This window comes from Ictidomys tridecemlineatus, chromosome 3 (genome assembly GCF_052094955.1).
Source record: "Ictidomys tridecemlineatus isolate mIctTri1 chromosome 3, mIctTri1.hap1, whole genome shotgun sequence".
Taxonomy (NCBI): Eukaryota; Metazoa; Chordata; class Mammalia; order Rodentia; family Sciuridae; genus Ictidomys; species Ictidomys tridecemlineatus.
Window position 1 is genome coordinate 164,988,065 of NC_135479.1, and position 16,429 is coordinate 165,004,493.

The 16,429-nt window shown below is 38.9% G+C and overlaps 1 protein-coding gene and 1 long non-coding RNA gene across 2 annotated transcripts; both read left to right on the forward strand.

Annotated features, from left to right (window-relative positions):
- The first annotated feature begins 2,320 nt into the window (after window positions 1-2,320).
- On the forward strand, window positions 2,321-4,622 carry LOC101970390 (peroxisomal multifunctional enzyme type 2). The gene has a single exon (XM_040270451.2). The coding sequence runs from the start codon at window positions 2,373-2,375 to the stop codon at window positions 4,581-4,583; it is 2,211 nt and encodes a 736-aa protein (XP_040126385.2). The 5' UTR covers window positions 2,321-2,372; the 3' UTR covers window positions 4,584-4,622.
- Window positions 4,623-12,779: 8,157 nt separating this feature from the next.
- LOC144376434 (uncharacterized) lies at window positions 12,780-15,602 on the forward strand. Its single transcript, XR_013436921.1, has 2 exons — window positions 12,780-12,940; window positions 14,329-15,602. It is a non-coding gene; the product is annotated as an uncharacterized LOC144376434 (long non-coding RNA).
- Window positions 15,603-16,429: the final 827 nt, after the last annotated feature.

Consider the following 16,429-nt stretch of genomic DNA (forward strand, 5'->3'; position numbering starts at 1 on the left):
CATCTTGTCCCCATTATGAATCAGCATCCTTATATCAGAGAAAACATTCAGCATTTGGTTTTTGGAGATTGACTTACTTCACTTAGCATAATATGCTCCAACTCCATCCATTTACCTGCAAATGCCATGATTGTATTCTCTTTTAATGATAAGTAATATTCCATTGGGGGGGAAATATATACACACACACACACACATACACACACACACACACACACACACACACACACACACGCCACAGTTTCTTTATCCACTCATCTACTGAAGGGCATCTAGGTTGGTTCCACAATTTAGTTATTGTGAATTGTGTTGCTATAAACATTGATATGGCTGTGTCCCTGTAGTATGCTGTTTTTAAAGTCCTTTGGGTATAAACTGAGGAGTGGGATAGCTGGGTCAAATGGTGGTTCCATTCCCAGTTTTCCAAGGTATCTCCATACTGTTTTTCATATTGGGTGCATCAATTTGCAGTCCCACCAGCAATGTATAAGTGTGCCTTTTTCCCCACATCCTTGCCAGCACTTATTGTTGTTTGTATTCTTAATAGCTGCCATTCTGACTGGAGTGAGATGAAAACTTAGTTTTGATTTGCATTTCTCTAATTGCTAGAGATGTTGAACATTTTTTTCATATATTTGTTGGTTGATTGTATATCATCTTCTCAGAAGTGTCTGTTCATTTCCTTGGCCCATTTATTGGTTTTTTTTTTTAATTTATTGTTCCGTGTATCAAACACACACAATTTATTAAGTATAGAGATGGCAAGACCTTGAATCTTTCCTTGCTTTGAAATTAATTGACTTCTATTCACACTTGAAGCCATCCTGTTCTTTTTACTCTCACAATATATGACGCAGGTCTCCTGGCAAAAAATACCAGAATCTTCTTTGCCCTTCAATTCTCAGTTATCCTGTTTTGAACATTATTCTAACTGTGAAATATCAGTAGCAGTTGTGTGAAATTGAGGAACTGAATCAGATGCACTCTCAGGAAGCTGGAAGGAATTGCTGGCTTCTTAGTTTCTCAAAAGTGCTCAGAGCACAGTGGTGTTATCACAGCAAAACACAAGTTCAAAAGTGTCCCGGCCCCAGACTGTTATCCCACGGTTGAAGGAGAAGAATTAATATGAATTACAACTGATCTTATTTTTTTCATATATTGATCACAGTGGACTCCATGTGCTCATTGAGATGTTTTCATGGCAGCCCTACATGCATGAATAACCAGACTCATGAATGGAATACTGGGTAGCTCTGCCCTAACTTCTAGAGTAACAATTTCATTCTCCTCTCTGGAGGAAATAAAGCTTTCCAAGGCCTTTTGTAGTCATAAAAGGTAACTTCCATGTCTCTGTTCTTAAGGAAGAGACTGCCCTCTGCCCCAGGCTGACCTTCTGCTCTGATTAAGCTTTATCTCCCAATAGGTGAGCCCAGTCTTCACAGTTTGGCTCACAAGTGGCAAATACTTAGACAAGACATGAGGATTTGGGATTCATTGACCCCGTTCACTCAGAGGCACTCATCACCCAGAAGCATTTGAGTGAAAAGAGGAAGAGCCTCAGAATGAGCTAAGGGGAACTTCTCTGTACATTTTTTTTTAAGAGAGAGAAGAGAGGGGGAGAGAGAGAGAGAGAGAGAGAGAGAGAGAGAGAGAGAGAGAGAGAGAATTTTTTTAATATTGAATTTTTAGTTCTTGGCGAACACAACATCTTTGTTGGTATGTGGTGCTGAGGATCGAACCCGGGCCGCACGCATGCCAGGCAAGCATGCTACCGCTTGAGCCACATCCCCAGCCCTCTCTGTACATTTAAAATAAATGAGGCCTTTGAGTAATCGTGCACATATTTTACAGTTATAGTCTCCCAAAAAGCAGTCAGGGCAAAAAGACCTGTCCGTCTCTACTCGATTCTTAAAAGATTTCTCACTGCAAAGTCATCACACTTCCAACTCAGTACATCCAACACAGAATTTATTTCTCTTAGGAAATAGACTGTGGGTATTAAGGGTCGATAAGTAAAAGCAAATTAAGTCCATTTCTGATGCAGCTATTTTGGGATAATTCACTAGCAAATCTGGCTCCATCTCTGATGGCAGAAGCTTGGGGTACAGTGCTCTGGAACCTAAGTCAGTTCTTAATTTGGTGCCTTTGCTTCATCCCTTTGAACAAGTGATGAGTTTGCACCCTGGGGCTGGGGTTGTGGCTCAGCAGTAAAGTGCTCACCTAGCAGGTGGGAAGCCCTGGGTTCGATCCTCAGCACTTCATAAAAGTAAATAAAATAAAGGTATTGTGTCTAACTACAAATAAAAAATAATTATTTAAACTAAATAAATAAAATAAAACTGCTAGTGTGTGTGAGGTAGAAGGCAGGAGTCATGACTTCGCCGCTCAGGTTCGACGGGCGTGTGGTACTGGTCACCGGCGCGGGAGGAGGTTTGGGCCGAGCTTATGCCCTGGCTTTTGCAGAAAGAGGAGCATTAGTTGTTGTGAATGATTTAGGAGGGGACTTCAAGGGAGTTGGTAAAGGCTCCTTAGCTGCTGATAAAGTTGTTGAAGAAATAAAAAGGAAAGGTGGAAAAGCTGTGGCCAACTATGATTCTGTGGAAGCAGGAGAGAAGGTTGTGAAGACAGCACTGGATGCCTTTGGAAGAATAGATGTCGTGGTCAACAATGCTGGAATTCTGAGGGACTGTTCTTTCAGTAGAATAAGTGATGAAGACTGGGATATAATCCAGAGAGTTCATTTGCGGGGCTCATTTCAAGTCACCCGGGCAGCATGGGATCATATGAAGAAACAGAAATATGGAAGGATCATTATGACTTCATCAGCTTCAGGAATATATGGCAACTTTGGCCAGGCAAATTATAGTGCTGCAAAGTTGGGTATTCTGGGCCTTGCAAATACTCTTGCAATTGAAGGCAGGAAAAACAACATTCACTGTAACACTATTGCCCCTAACGCTGGATCACGGATGACTCAGACTGTAATGTCTGAAGATCTTTTTGAAGCTTTAAAGCCTGAATATGTGGCACCGCTGATCCTTTGGCTTTGCCATGAGAGTTGTGAGGAAAATGGTGGTTTGTTTGAGGTTGGAGCAGGATGGATTGGAAAATTACGCTGGGAGCGGACCTTTGGAGCCATTGCAAGACAGAAGAATCAGCCAATGACTCCTGAGGCAGTGAAGGCTAACTGGGAGAAGATCTGTGACTTTGATAATGCCAGCAAGCCTCAGAATATCCAAGAATCAGTTGCAGGTATGATTGAAGTTTTACATAAAATAGATGCAGAAGGAGGAGTTTCAATAAATCATACCAGTCATGCAACATCTACAGCTACTTCAGGATTTGCTGGAGCTATTGGCTATAAACTCCCTTCATTTTCTTCTGCTTACACGGAAATGGAAACAATTATGTATGCTCTTGGAGTGGGAGCATCTGTCAAAGATCCAAAGGATTTGAAATTTGTTTATGAAGGAAGTTCTGATTTCTCCTGTTTGCCTACCTTTGGAGTTATCATAGCTCAGAAATCTATGATGGGTGGAGGATTAGCAGAGATTCCTGGGCTTTCAATCAACTTTGCACAGGTTCTTCATGGGGAGCAATACTTGGAGTTATATAAACCTCTTCCTAGATCAGGAAAATTAAAATGTGAAGCAGTTGTTGCTGATGTCCTAGATAAAGGATCTGGCGCAGTAATTCTTATGGATGTCTATTCTTATTCTGGGAAGGAACTTATATGCTATAATCAGTTCTCTCTCTTTCTGGTTGGCTCTGGAGGCTTTGGAGGAAAACGGACATCAGAAAAACTCAAGGTAGCTCTCGACGTACCTAGTAGATCTCCGGATGCTGTACTTAGAGATACCACCTCACTTAATCAGGCTGCTTTGTACCGCCTCAGTGGAGACTGGAATCCCTTACACATTGACCCTAACTTTGCTAGCCTTGCAGGCTTTGAGAAGCCCATATTACACGGATTATGTACCTTTGGATTTTCTGCCAGGCATGTTTTACGGCAGTTTGCGGATAATGATGTCTCAAGGTTCAAGGCAATTAAGACTCGTTTTGCAAAACCAGTATATCCAGGACAAACTCTACAAACTGAAATGTGGAAGGAAGGAAACAGGATTCATTTTCAAACTAAGGTCCAAGACACTGGAGACATTGTCATTTCAAATGCATATGTGGATCTTGTGCCCAAATTAGATATTTCAGCTAAGATACCCTCTGAGGGTGGCGAGCTTCAAAGTACTCTTGTGTTTGAGGAAATAGGTCGGCGCCTTAAGGAAGTTGGGCGTGAGGTGGTAAAGAAAGTAAAAGCTGTGTTTGAGTGGCATATCACTAAAGGTGGAGACATTGCAGGTAAGTGGACAATTGACCTGAAAAATGAATCTGGAAAAGTATACAAAGGCCCTGCAAAAGGCTGTGCTGATACGACTATCATAATTTCAGATGATGATTTCATGCAGGTAGTTCTGGGCAAGCTTGACCCTCAGAAGGCATTCTTTAGTGGCCGACTGAAGGCCAGAGGGAACATCATGCTGAGCCAGAAACTCCAGATGATTCTTAAAGACTATGCCAAGCTCTGAGGGACATACTGCATTAGTAATAAAAATAGAATAATTAGATACTTTCTTCATTCAAGTATTATTTGATTATTCTGCAAAAATGATCAAAACTAAGATATGGAAGATGCTTAACATTTTCAGATTTTCAATTTCTACTAATTTTGCATATATTATTTTTACAAGGAACAATAAGCTAGCTTATAATTATCTTTCTGTTCTTCGAACTGTATCTTCATAATAAAAAAAAAGTTCACTCAAGTCCATTTTCTTTAGAATTTGGGATAGCATTTATAAGTTGAAAGAAAAAATTAAGTGAATAAAAGCTACTTTGATATCTTTTAATAAATAAATAAATAAATAAATAAATAAATAAATAAATAAATAAAATAAAGATACTGTATCCAGCTACAGCTAAGAAACAAATATTAAAACAAAAAAAGTAAGCGTCCGGCATAACATTACATACTAACCACTAATTCCAAAAACATGATGAACCATAATGAAGAGGTATTTGGTGCCACTACTGTGTTGTTCCATGCCCTCAAATTAAGGGTCAGATTTTCTTATTTTATTTAAATATATTTTTAATTAATACATAAAAACATAGAACATAATAACTATGTATTTATGGGGTACCATATGATGTTGCAATACAAGTGTAGAATATGTAATGCTTAGATCAGGTTAAATGTGTCTATTTTCCTTTTTTTTTTTTCGTACTGGGGATTGAATTCAGGGGCACTTGACCACTGAATCACATCCCAGCCCTATTTTGTATTTTAATTAGAGACAGAATCTCACTGAGTAGCTTAGTGCCTCACCATTGCTGAGGCAGGCTTTGAACTCCTGATTCTCCTGCCTCAGCCTCCGGAGTCACTGGGATCACAAAATGTGCCAACGAGAGCCCGGCCTTTTTTTTTTTTTTTTTTTTTTTTGGAGACAAGATGTCACTAGGCTGTCCGGGTTGGCCCTGAACACACAATTTTTCTTCCTCAGTTTCCCCAGTAGCTGCAGCTGCAGGTACAGGCCACTGTGCCCAGTTATTTTCCTTTTCTGAACTTATAATTGATGATAGGTAATTGTACATATATGGGTTGGGGAGATCCTAGATTTTTTTTTCCTGGTCTTTATTTCTCTAGCTCAAATGAAATTCCACTGATAATCAGAATAACATCAGTAAATAAGTAGAGCATTTGTTAACATTCATGAGGCCATGGGTTCAATACCCAGTGAAGGATATAAAATAACAACCCTCAGGGAGAAAGGATTGGTCCTGGATGAAGAAGGCAAACAATTGGCTCTGGGCTCTGGACTTTCATCCTTTCCCAGTAACAATGAATCCTGGGTGGAGAATGCGGACAATGGGCTCTTGGGCTCTAGGATCTGGACTTTCATCCCAGTATCAATGGGTGTTGAAGCTTTTACAGCTGTTTTCCTGATTTAGACTTTGAACCTGCACAACTAGTTTCCTGACTACCCAAATCTCTAATGATTAAGTCACAATAAACATTCTGCTAAAATTAACTCCAATTAAAACCTATAAACAGACCCCTCTTGCAACCAATTGCTAATTTCTCCCCTGAAAATGTGCCATTCAACCGATGCTTAATAAAGAAAGCTTGGTGATCCATTGAGGTCTGCTCCTGTTTCAGTTATTTTTGCTTACACCCAGCACCACAAACACACACACATAAAAGTAGGAATTTTAAGTCCTATTTCCAGTCTGCTGAGTCAGAGACTCAAGGGCAGGAATATGTAATACCCGCATTATGTTAAGCTTTCCAGACTTTTTTTTTTTAAGTCCTACAAATTGAATTTAGGGCCTCAAACATATTAGGCAAATGCATCCCCAGTCTTATTTATTCTTATTTTGAGACAGGGTCTTGCTTAATTGCCCAGGCAAATTTAATCTTGAATAGCTGGGATTACAGGCATATGCCACCAAGCCCAGCACTCTCCAGATTTTAAAAATCTTTTTTATGTTAAAGCTATTCAATTAATTTTAAAGAAAAGAGGAGTAACAAAGAGCTCTAGTGTGTAGAGTACCTGTATACCCCTCATCCAACTTCCCTTAAAGTTAATATTGTATGTAACAACAGCACAATTACCAAGACTATGAAATGAAGACCAATATAATACTATTTCTGTAGACTTTATTCGGATTTCACCAGTTGTTCCGTTAATGTTCTTTTTATGATCCAGGATTCTATGTTGCATTTATTCACCTTGTCTCCTTAGTCTTTTCCAATTTGTGACAGTCTTTTCCTTGTGTTACAGTTTGGGTCTGGAATGTCTCCAAAAGGCTCCTGTGTTGAAGGCTTGGTCCCCAACTAGTGGTGCTACTGGGAAGTGATGGAGGTGGGGCCTAACTGGAGGAAGTATATTGGGACCACAACCTCCCTCTCCCTTTCCCGCTCTCTCTCCTTCCAGGCACTCTGCCACATGCTCCCCCCCCCCCCATAATATTCTGCCTCAGCACAGCCTCATACATAGCACTGGGGCCAAGCAGTCAGGGACTGAAACTATAAGCCAAAATCAATTTTTCATCCTTTAAGTTGTTTTCCTCAGATATTTTGTCAGTGACAGAAAAACTGACAAACACTCCTTTGTATTTGTTTTTGTTTTGTGCGTGTGTGTGTGTGTGTGTGTGTGTGTGTGTGTGAACTTAAAACTTTTGAAAAATATTGGTCAGGCATTTTGTAAACTGTCCTTCAATTTGGGTTTTTCTCACAATTTTTCAGGGGTCTGCATTTGGAAGAAGAATACTAAAGTGAAGTGTCCCTCTCATCACATCAGAGCAGGAAGCCTATCAGAGTAACATGATTTATCATTCATGGTGTCAATGTTGATCACTTGGTTAAATGATATCTAGGTTTCTCCACAGAATTTCTAATTTTCCCATTTCATATTCTATTTGTTAGAAACATGCCATTAAATCCAGCCTAAGCTCAGGAAAGAGAAATAAGCTCTAGTTTCTAAAGGAAGAAGTATAAGAGAACTTGTGGATATATGTTAAAACCACCTTAATAATATTTGTTTAGGGGAAAACACTTTGGGGCTGGGGTTATGGCTCAGTGGTTGAGTGCTTACCTCACATGTGTGAGGCACTGGGTTTGATCCCTAGCACCATAAAAATAAATAAAGGTATTGTGTCCATCTACAACTAAAAGAAAATATATTTTAAAAAAAATTTGAAGCAATGTAAATATCCTGTCTCTCTTTAAAGTTCTGTCCACCAATTTTAGCATTAATCAGTTTTCTAAATGATTTTTTCTGTTTTCCTCTACATTCATTGTCTGGAAAGCTCCTGTAAGAAATAGCTTTCCCTTCTTCCAGCTTAATTTATTTATTTAACAGTTTGTTTATCAGGGTACACTTATGGATATTTATTTTGTTCCTTGGGTTATAATACAAAGCTATTATTGCTCAAATTATTACAGTTTTGGCCACTGGAACTCTTTCAGGTTGACATGCTCTGTCATTTCTTTTCTTTTTTTCTTAAGCACTGCTATATTTCTGGCACTTTAAGATGTTCTGGGCTTTCTTGTATTGAAAATTGGTAGAGACCAAGATCTGGGTGCTAAGTGTGCTTTTTGCTATGGCAGCATCATTCTTTCTAGGATGTCTCAACCAAAAGCACCAGAAGTACATGTGTGTACACTAACCCATGTATAAACACATTTCTATATTTAGTTCCATAACTGTATATAAATTAATATAAACATTAGTTGATATTGACATATATAACTTGAATGAAGCATCACAAGTTTCATTCTAGCATTTTCCCTATGCCTATTTCTTTCTCCAATAAGATACCTAGCAATCATTACATTTACTCTTAACCCTAGTATACATGTAGTAAAATAACTGATAATTTATAACCCTGTAAGAAACAAACTTATCAACTAGAGTATACTGTTTCTGTACTATTAGTACAGATTTTTTTTGTTGTTTGATTTTTGTGAGCAAGTATTTGTTTTCTTGTGGTGGTGGTTTATGCGGTACTGCGCTTTGAACTCAGAGCCCTGTGCATGTTAGCCAAACACTCGACCCCAGCTCTATTTTTGAAAGAGGGTCTTGCTAAATTGCCCAGGGTAACTTTGAGTTTGGGATCCTCCTGCTTCAGCTTTGCAATTAGCTGGGGTTACAGGAGGTCATAACCAAGCCTATCCCTACTTTTTGTCTTAGCCTTACACTATCCAGTCAAAAAGATTTTCCAAAATTACTTAGGCTATCTCCCTTTTTGTTCATCTCCTTCAGTGAGATTATGTCATACATTTGTTAAACAGTAGGATTTCTTATTCATAGTCTATATTCCATCGAGATTCTTCTGACATCATAGTTCAGATTTGGGAAGGTGATAAAACCTGCTTACAGTAAAGTTTAATCTTTTAATATATTGTTGTATAGACTTTGACAAAGAAATGGACTCATATCCACAACTACAGTTTGATATACAATAGTTTCATTACACAAAAATTCCTGTATGTGACCCCTTTATAAAAGTCAATCCCTTCCTTAATGCCAAGCAACCACTCACCTCTTTTCTCTTCCTACAGTGTTGCTTTTTCCAGAATGTTATATAGATAGAATCATACAATGTGTACTCCCAAGATTTGATTATCAGCAAGTTTGGCAACCATTATTCTTTCTAATTCAGATACCATGTGATAAAGCACTGACATCCAACTAATCACCAAACTGCGAGTCAGTCTCATTTTAGACACATTTTTAAAGGGTATAACCTCCCAGGTTGGTTAAATTATCTAAATTTAGAAGAACCTTGTCTGAGGTGCAAAGAGGTCTTATTTCCTTTCAAAGATGCATGAGAAGATACAAGAAAAGCTTTGTTACCCTGCTGACTTCTTCCTTCCTATTTCCACCCATTTGAGTTATATTTGTTTCCAAACCAGTTTATGCCAGTTATGTTACTGTTAGTCACATATTCTAATTACCTATTATTATATGAAGCTTTGAAATCAAGTGTAAAAAGATAAAATAGTCAAGAAAAACAAAGTTACATGCTGTGGAAGTACTCAGAAGTATATTGTTTGAAAGGAAGGGGGGGGCGAGCGGGACTTCTATTGACTTAAAGACCAGAGAGAGAAATTATCAAAATTTAGAAGTATTCTGAATTCAAATGGCTTTGTAAATTCTTTTAGGTTCTCAATAGATTTTAAAGAAATATTGAAATGGCAAAAGGTAGTAGTTATTTTTGATATGTTAAGAAAATTGTAGATATTAATGAGGTACCATGTTTCAATACTGTATATACTGTATAATGTTTAAATAAGGTTAAATGTATCCATCTTCCCATTTATCATTTCTTTATGGTGAAAACATTCCAAATTTTTTATTCTACCTTTCTGAAATGAGTAGTATATAACTGTTATTTATAGTCACCATACTGTGCAACAGCACACCCAAACTTCTTAACTCCTCTCTGCCATAACTCAGTACTCACTGATCAACCTTTCCCCTTCCCTCCCTGCCACTCTGGTAACCATCATTCTATCTCAACTTCTAGAGCAAACTTTTTTGGATTCCACAAATGAGTGACATCATGCAGTACTTGTCTTTCTGTGCCTGGTTTATTTCACGTAATATAATGATCTCCAGTCCCATCCACGTTATCAAAATGACAGTATTTTATTATGTCTAAATAGTATTAAATTTTTGTCTATACCACATTTATTTATTTATTTATTTTTTTAGTTCTCGGCAGACACAACATCTTTGTTGGTATGTGGTGCTGAGGATCGAACCCGGGCCACACGCATGCCAGGCGAGCGTGATACCACTTGAGCCACATCCCCAGCCCCTCTATATACCACATTTTTAAATCTGTTCATTAACTTAGATCATTTCCATCTCTTGGTCATGATGAATAGTGAGTGTGAATATGCTAATAGGAGTGTAGATGTCTTGTCAAAATACCAATTTCATTTCCTTTGGATAAACACCCAGTAATGGTACTGCTGGGCCTCAGAGTTCTAGTTCTCCTTTTCTGAGGAAACTTCATATTGTTTTTCATAATGGCTGAACTGATTTACATTCCCACCAACAGTGTAGAAGTTCCCCTTTCTCTGAATTCTCATCAGCATTTACTTTTCATTTTTTAAAAACACCATTCTAAGTGAGGTAAGATGATAGCTCACTATGGTTTTGATTTGCATTTCCTTGATGACATAGTCATATTGAACATTTTTGAGCATTTTGGCATATAATTATTGGCCATTTGTATGTATCCTTCTGAGAAATGTCTAATTAGTTCTACTGCCCATTTATATAATTTTTTTGATTTTTTAAAAATTTGTTCTAGGGCTGGGGATGTGGCTCAAGTGGTAGCGCGATCACCTAGCATGTGTGAGGCACTGCGTTTGATTCTCAGCACCACATAAAAATAAAATAAAAGATATTGTGTCCACTTAAAACTAAAAAATAAATATTTTTTAAAAATTGTTCTAATTAGTAATATGATAGTAGAATGCATTTTGACACATCATATATAAATGAAGCTAATGCCCATTTAAAAAATTTTTTTTGATGTTTAGCTTTTGTTCCTTATATATTCTTCATATTAACTCACTGTTACATGCATAGTTTGCAAATTTTTTTCCCCATTTTGTAGGTTATCTATTCATGCTGGTGATTGTTTTCTTTGTTGTGCAGCTGTTTAGTTCCATACAATTCACTTGTCTATTTTTTGCTTTTGTTTTCTGTGCTTTGGGGTCTTGTCTAAAAAATAAGCTTGCCCATTTTCATGTCCTGAAGTATTTTCCCTATGTTTTTTTCTAGTAGTTTCATAGTTTCAGGTCTTACATTTAAGTCTAATACATTCTGAGCTGATATTTGTAACTGATGGAAGATATAAGCTGGAGGAGGTAACTGAATGGTATGGCATGTTTGGCATGCATAAGACCCTGGGTTTGATCACCAGCACCAAAAAAAAAAAAAAAAAGAAAGAAAGAAACCTTAAATTTTGTTTCATACCATACATAAAAATAACCTGAAAAGGATAAATAAGCTTAAACCTAAGAACTAAAACTACAATACTTCTAGAAGAAAACAAAAAAAGAATGTTTTAGTGGTCTTCAGCATGGCAAAGATTTTTTACATATAACATACAAAGTACAAACACTTTTAAGTTAATACATTGGACTTCATCAAAATTGTAAACTTCTTTTCAAAAAACATAATTATAGCTGGGCACAGTGGTGCATACCTGCAATCCTAGCAGCTCAGGAGGCTGAGTCAGGAAGATCTAGAATTCAAAGGCAGTCTCAGCAATGGCTAGGTGCTTAGCAACTCAGTGAGACCCTGTCTCTAAATAAAATTTTTAAAAAATGTTGCTCAGTGGTTAAGTGCCCCTGAGTTCAAATCCCCAGTACCAACAACAACAAAAAAAAAAAAAAAAAAAAAGGAGAAGAAAGAAAGAAAAACATGATTATAGCCAGGCATGGTAGCTCATACCTGTAGTCATAGTGACTCAGGAGGCTGAGGTAGGAGGATGGTAAGTTCGAGGCCAGCCTCAACAACTTAGTGAGACCCTACCTCAAAATAAAAAAGGGCTGTGGATGTGGCTCAGTGGTAAAGTGACTCTGGGTTCAATCCCTAGAACCCCTCCACCAAATATATATATGTATATATGCATACACACACACACATACACACACACACACACATACACACATACACACACACACACACACACACACACACACATCAACAAGCAACACACAGACCAGGACAAAATATTTGATATATGCAGACTATATAAAGAACTCTAACATCTCAAAATAAGAAATGACAAAGCTTTTTAAATAGGCAAATTTTATAAAATACTTAGCCAAATTTTGGGACACTTAACCAAAGAGGATAAACAGACAGCAAATAAACAAATTAAAAGATGCTCAATATCATTAGTTACTAGAGAAGTATAAATTAAAACCACAGGGATATACTATTATACATCCACCAGAAATGACCAAAATTAAAAAGACTGGCTATAACAAATATTAGTGAGGTAGTGTGGTGAGCCGCCTCTGCCGCTTATGCAGATTATGGTCGCCATTACAAGATGGCGCTGGCTCCGCTGTGGTATGTGACAAACAACTCCTTATTTGGGAGAGTTGGTTATTCAGCACCCTATGAGAAAGTTCCACGTGGCAGCTTCGCATTGGGGCTTGAGATGCTATATTAAGGCTGGGAGGGGCATCTTAGGGATTAGTAGAAGAAATATCAAGGGCCTGAATAAACCACTGAAAGAAGATTCCCTAGTTGCGTCTTCCTTGCGGGCAAGGGGTCGAGACAAGTGGTGCCGAAACCCAGGAACCAGAACTTTCAGCAGTCAGGGGTGGTGCACCGGTTAGTCCCAGGTAAGTGGGATCCGCGATCAAAGCGGGGCGCTCCTCGGTAATTAAAGAGAGCGGGGAAAAAATAATAAATAAGACGCTCCTCTGTAGATAAAGAGAGAGCGGGGGAAAAATAATAAAATAAGACGCTCCTCTGTAAATAAGGAGAGAGCAGGGTTTTGTATTTTCACTTTATTTACACTGCTTGGAACAGTATGGGTGCTACTTCCTCAAGCCCAATTTTGCTGGCCTTGGACGGGTTACTGCGTTCTAAGGGACTTAAAGTGAAGCGGAGCACATTACAGAGGTTTTTAGAAGAGACTGACTCTGTAGCTCCTTGGTTTGCTTTTTCAGGGAGTCTCACAATTCCCAGTTGGGACAAATTAGGGAAAGATCTGGATTTTGCTTACAAACAAGGAACTTTAAAGGGCGGTACCATTCAGCTTTGGAAATTAGTGAGGGGGTGTATAATGGATGGTAAATGCCAGAAAGCTGTGAGCGAGGGTCAGGCCGTTCTTGAGCAATTACATGAAGAAAAATCCGAGGGGTCACATAGCAAGGTAACAAAAAGTATTAGGAGTAAGAGTGGTGAACAGACAAGGGAGTCTGAAGCTAAACAGAGGAGAAGGCTCTATCCGGACTTGACTGAGTTAAAAACTCCCAAGGACACAAGTAGCTCGGACAGTTCTGAGGAATTGGACAAGTTATTACAACAATTACGTAAGACTAAGATAAAAAAGAAAAAACGGGAAACAACAGATGTAAAAGCCTGCTGTGAGAAGGGTAATAAATCCAGTTCTGGGGAGGAAGTTGAGAATCTAGAGGAGGAGCCAGTACTTGATGCTTCTCCACCCTTCCCCGTGCCTCCATTAGTTCCGCCCCCGTATGTGGGTGGAGTCCAAGGCTCCGGGAGGACTTTTCATTCTCAAGTTTGGAGAACAGTCAATACAGATCTCAGACTTTGTTGCTAGGATGGTGGATGCTGCAGGAAAAATTTTTGGCGATCCCGATAGAGCCATGCCCTTGATTAAACAATTGGTCTTTGAACAGTGTACTAAAGAATGTAAGACAGCTATTACTCCTTATAAAAACAAAGGCATAGAGGCTTGGATGAAAGTCTGTAGAGAGATAGGTGGGCCATTAACTAATGCAGGCCTTGCTGCTGCTGCAGCAGTTACGGCTGGAGTAGCCATGGCCAGCCAGGTGCAAACTGCTGTCACTGTTAATGAAGTTGTTCAACAAACCTCCACCATACTCGAATCTCAAAATAAAATTAATCAACATATTTTGTCAGGGATTTTGGCTGCTAACCAAAAAATAGATATACTTCAAGCTCAGCTAAAAGAATTGTCTGACCTGGTACTTTTGGGTTGCATTGACCAACGTGCGCATTTATGTATAACCTCTGTCAGATTTAATGATTCCAGGAATGCTTCCTGCATCATTGGTGACTATTTGGCTGAGAATTGGTCCATGGCGGCGGAAGACATGATCCAGTCTCAACTGACTCAGATAGCTGTCTTGAATAACACCCGTGTTGAACCCGTGACTTTGGGTCAATTCACTAATTGAATATCTTCTGCTTTTTCCTTTTTTAAAGAGTGGGTGGGAGTAGGCATTTTTGGTGCAATGTGTTGCTTCGGTATGTTCCTCTGTTTGTGGTTTCTCTGTCGTCTCAAGGCCCGCAGTGCTCACGATAAGGCTATGATCGTACAAGCTCTTGCAGCTTTAGAAAATGGCAACTCACCTCAAGTCTGGCTTGCGCATCTTAAACAGTAAATCTTCGACATGGTCATTGCACCCCAAGTTATTGTAACATTGCACTGGGATTGACATGTCTTTCCTCATTATTCTTTTAGTGTTGGAAAGCCCTTGCACTCTGCCGGTCTTGCTACCATTGCACGCAGATGGGTTTCCACACTAGTGCCTTTGACATGGTCGTTGCACCCCAAGTTATTCTAACATTGCACTGGGTTCGACATGTCCTTCTTTTGTCTTTCTTCTAGTGCTGGAAAGCCCTTGCACTCTGCAGGTCTTGTTGCCATTGCATGCAGAAGGGTTTCCACACTGGTCTTTAGCTATGGCTTTAAAGCCCGTGCCTTTCTCTCAGGGTGTCGCCAACTTAATTGTGGTTGTCCTACAGAGGTAGTCCCAGCTACCCCCTTTTGTTCACCAGCGTCACGATACAGGATGCGAGGCAAGGCACTGCACTTGAGTGATCCCGCAGTGGACCGGGACCTCAAGGAGAGCATGTCCTATTGCATGTGGGTTTGACATGTCCACGCCCCGCCCCACGAAAAAAGGCGTCGGCTGATATGGAGTCAGATCTGGGGAAGGGCCCTCCTTAGAACTGAGCCATACTATGCAGCCATTCTGCACAGTGGGATAGGACCTCTACTCTCGCCTGTATTGTTTTAAGAAAATAGAAAGGGGGAACTGTGGTGAGCCGCCTCTGCCGCTTATGCAGATTATGGTCGCCATTACAAGATGGCGCTGGCTCCGCTGTGGTATGTGACAAACAACTCCTTATTTGGGAGAGTTGGCGCATGGTTTTTCAGCACCCTATGAGAAAGTTCCACGTGGCAGCTTCGCATTGGGGCTTGAGATGCTATATTAAGGCTGGGAGGGGCATCCGAGGGATTAGTAGAAGAAATATCAAGGGCCTGAATAAACCGCTGAAAGAAGATTCCCTAGTTGCGTCTTCCTTGCGGGCAAGGGGTCGCGACAAGGTAGGATAGACAGAACTATCCTTTACTGTTGGTAGTAATGCAAAATGGAAAACAAAAACATTTTGGAAAACAAAACTGATTTGGCAGTTTCTTGAAAAGTTGGATATAACTATTCTATGATACAGCCATTCTTGCTCCAAGGCATTTGTCCAAGACAAATAAAAATATATGTCTATACAAATACATTGGTAAAAATTCATAGGAGCTTCATTTCTAATAGCTAAAACCTGGGAACAAACCAAATATCCTTTAGTAGATGAATGGATAAATTATGGTAAATAAAAACAACAGAATACTACTCAGAAATAAAAGGAATCACATGAATCTCAAAATAATTATGTTAAGGAAAAGAAACTAGACAGAAAAAGGTGTCATTAAAAAATGAGGAATCTTTTGGTAGCTATGAACATATTCATCATCTTGATTGTTGTGATGGTTTTATCAGCACATTTATGTGTTAATATTTATCAAATTCCTCACTTTAAACATATGTAGTTTACTCTAAGCAAATTTAATCTCAATAAAGATATTTAAAATTTATGATATATGAAGTTATTTTTTATGATTCCCCACACTGATTTTTTAATTCACCAACCAACTATTGTTCCTATTTTTATCAAATGAGAAGACTTCTACTAAACTTACTACTAACACTTTCAATGCCCAATGTACTCACCAACCCCTGACAATGTGCTCTTGGAAGATAATATATGCTCTCCTCTACCCACAGAATTCCAGTGAATATCCTAGAGGTAATAAAATCTGTGCTGAATAAGACTAAATT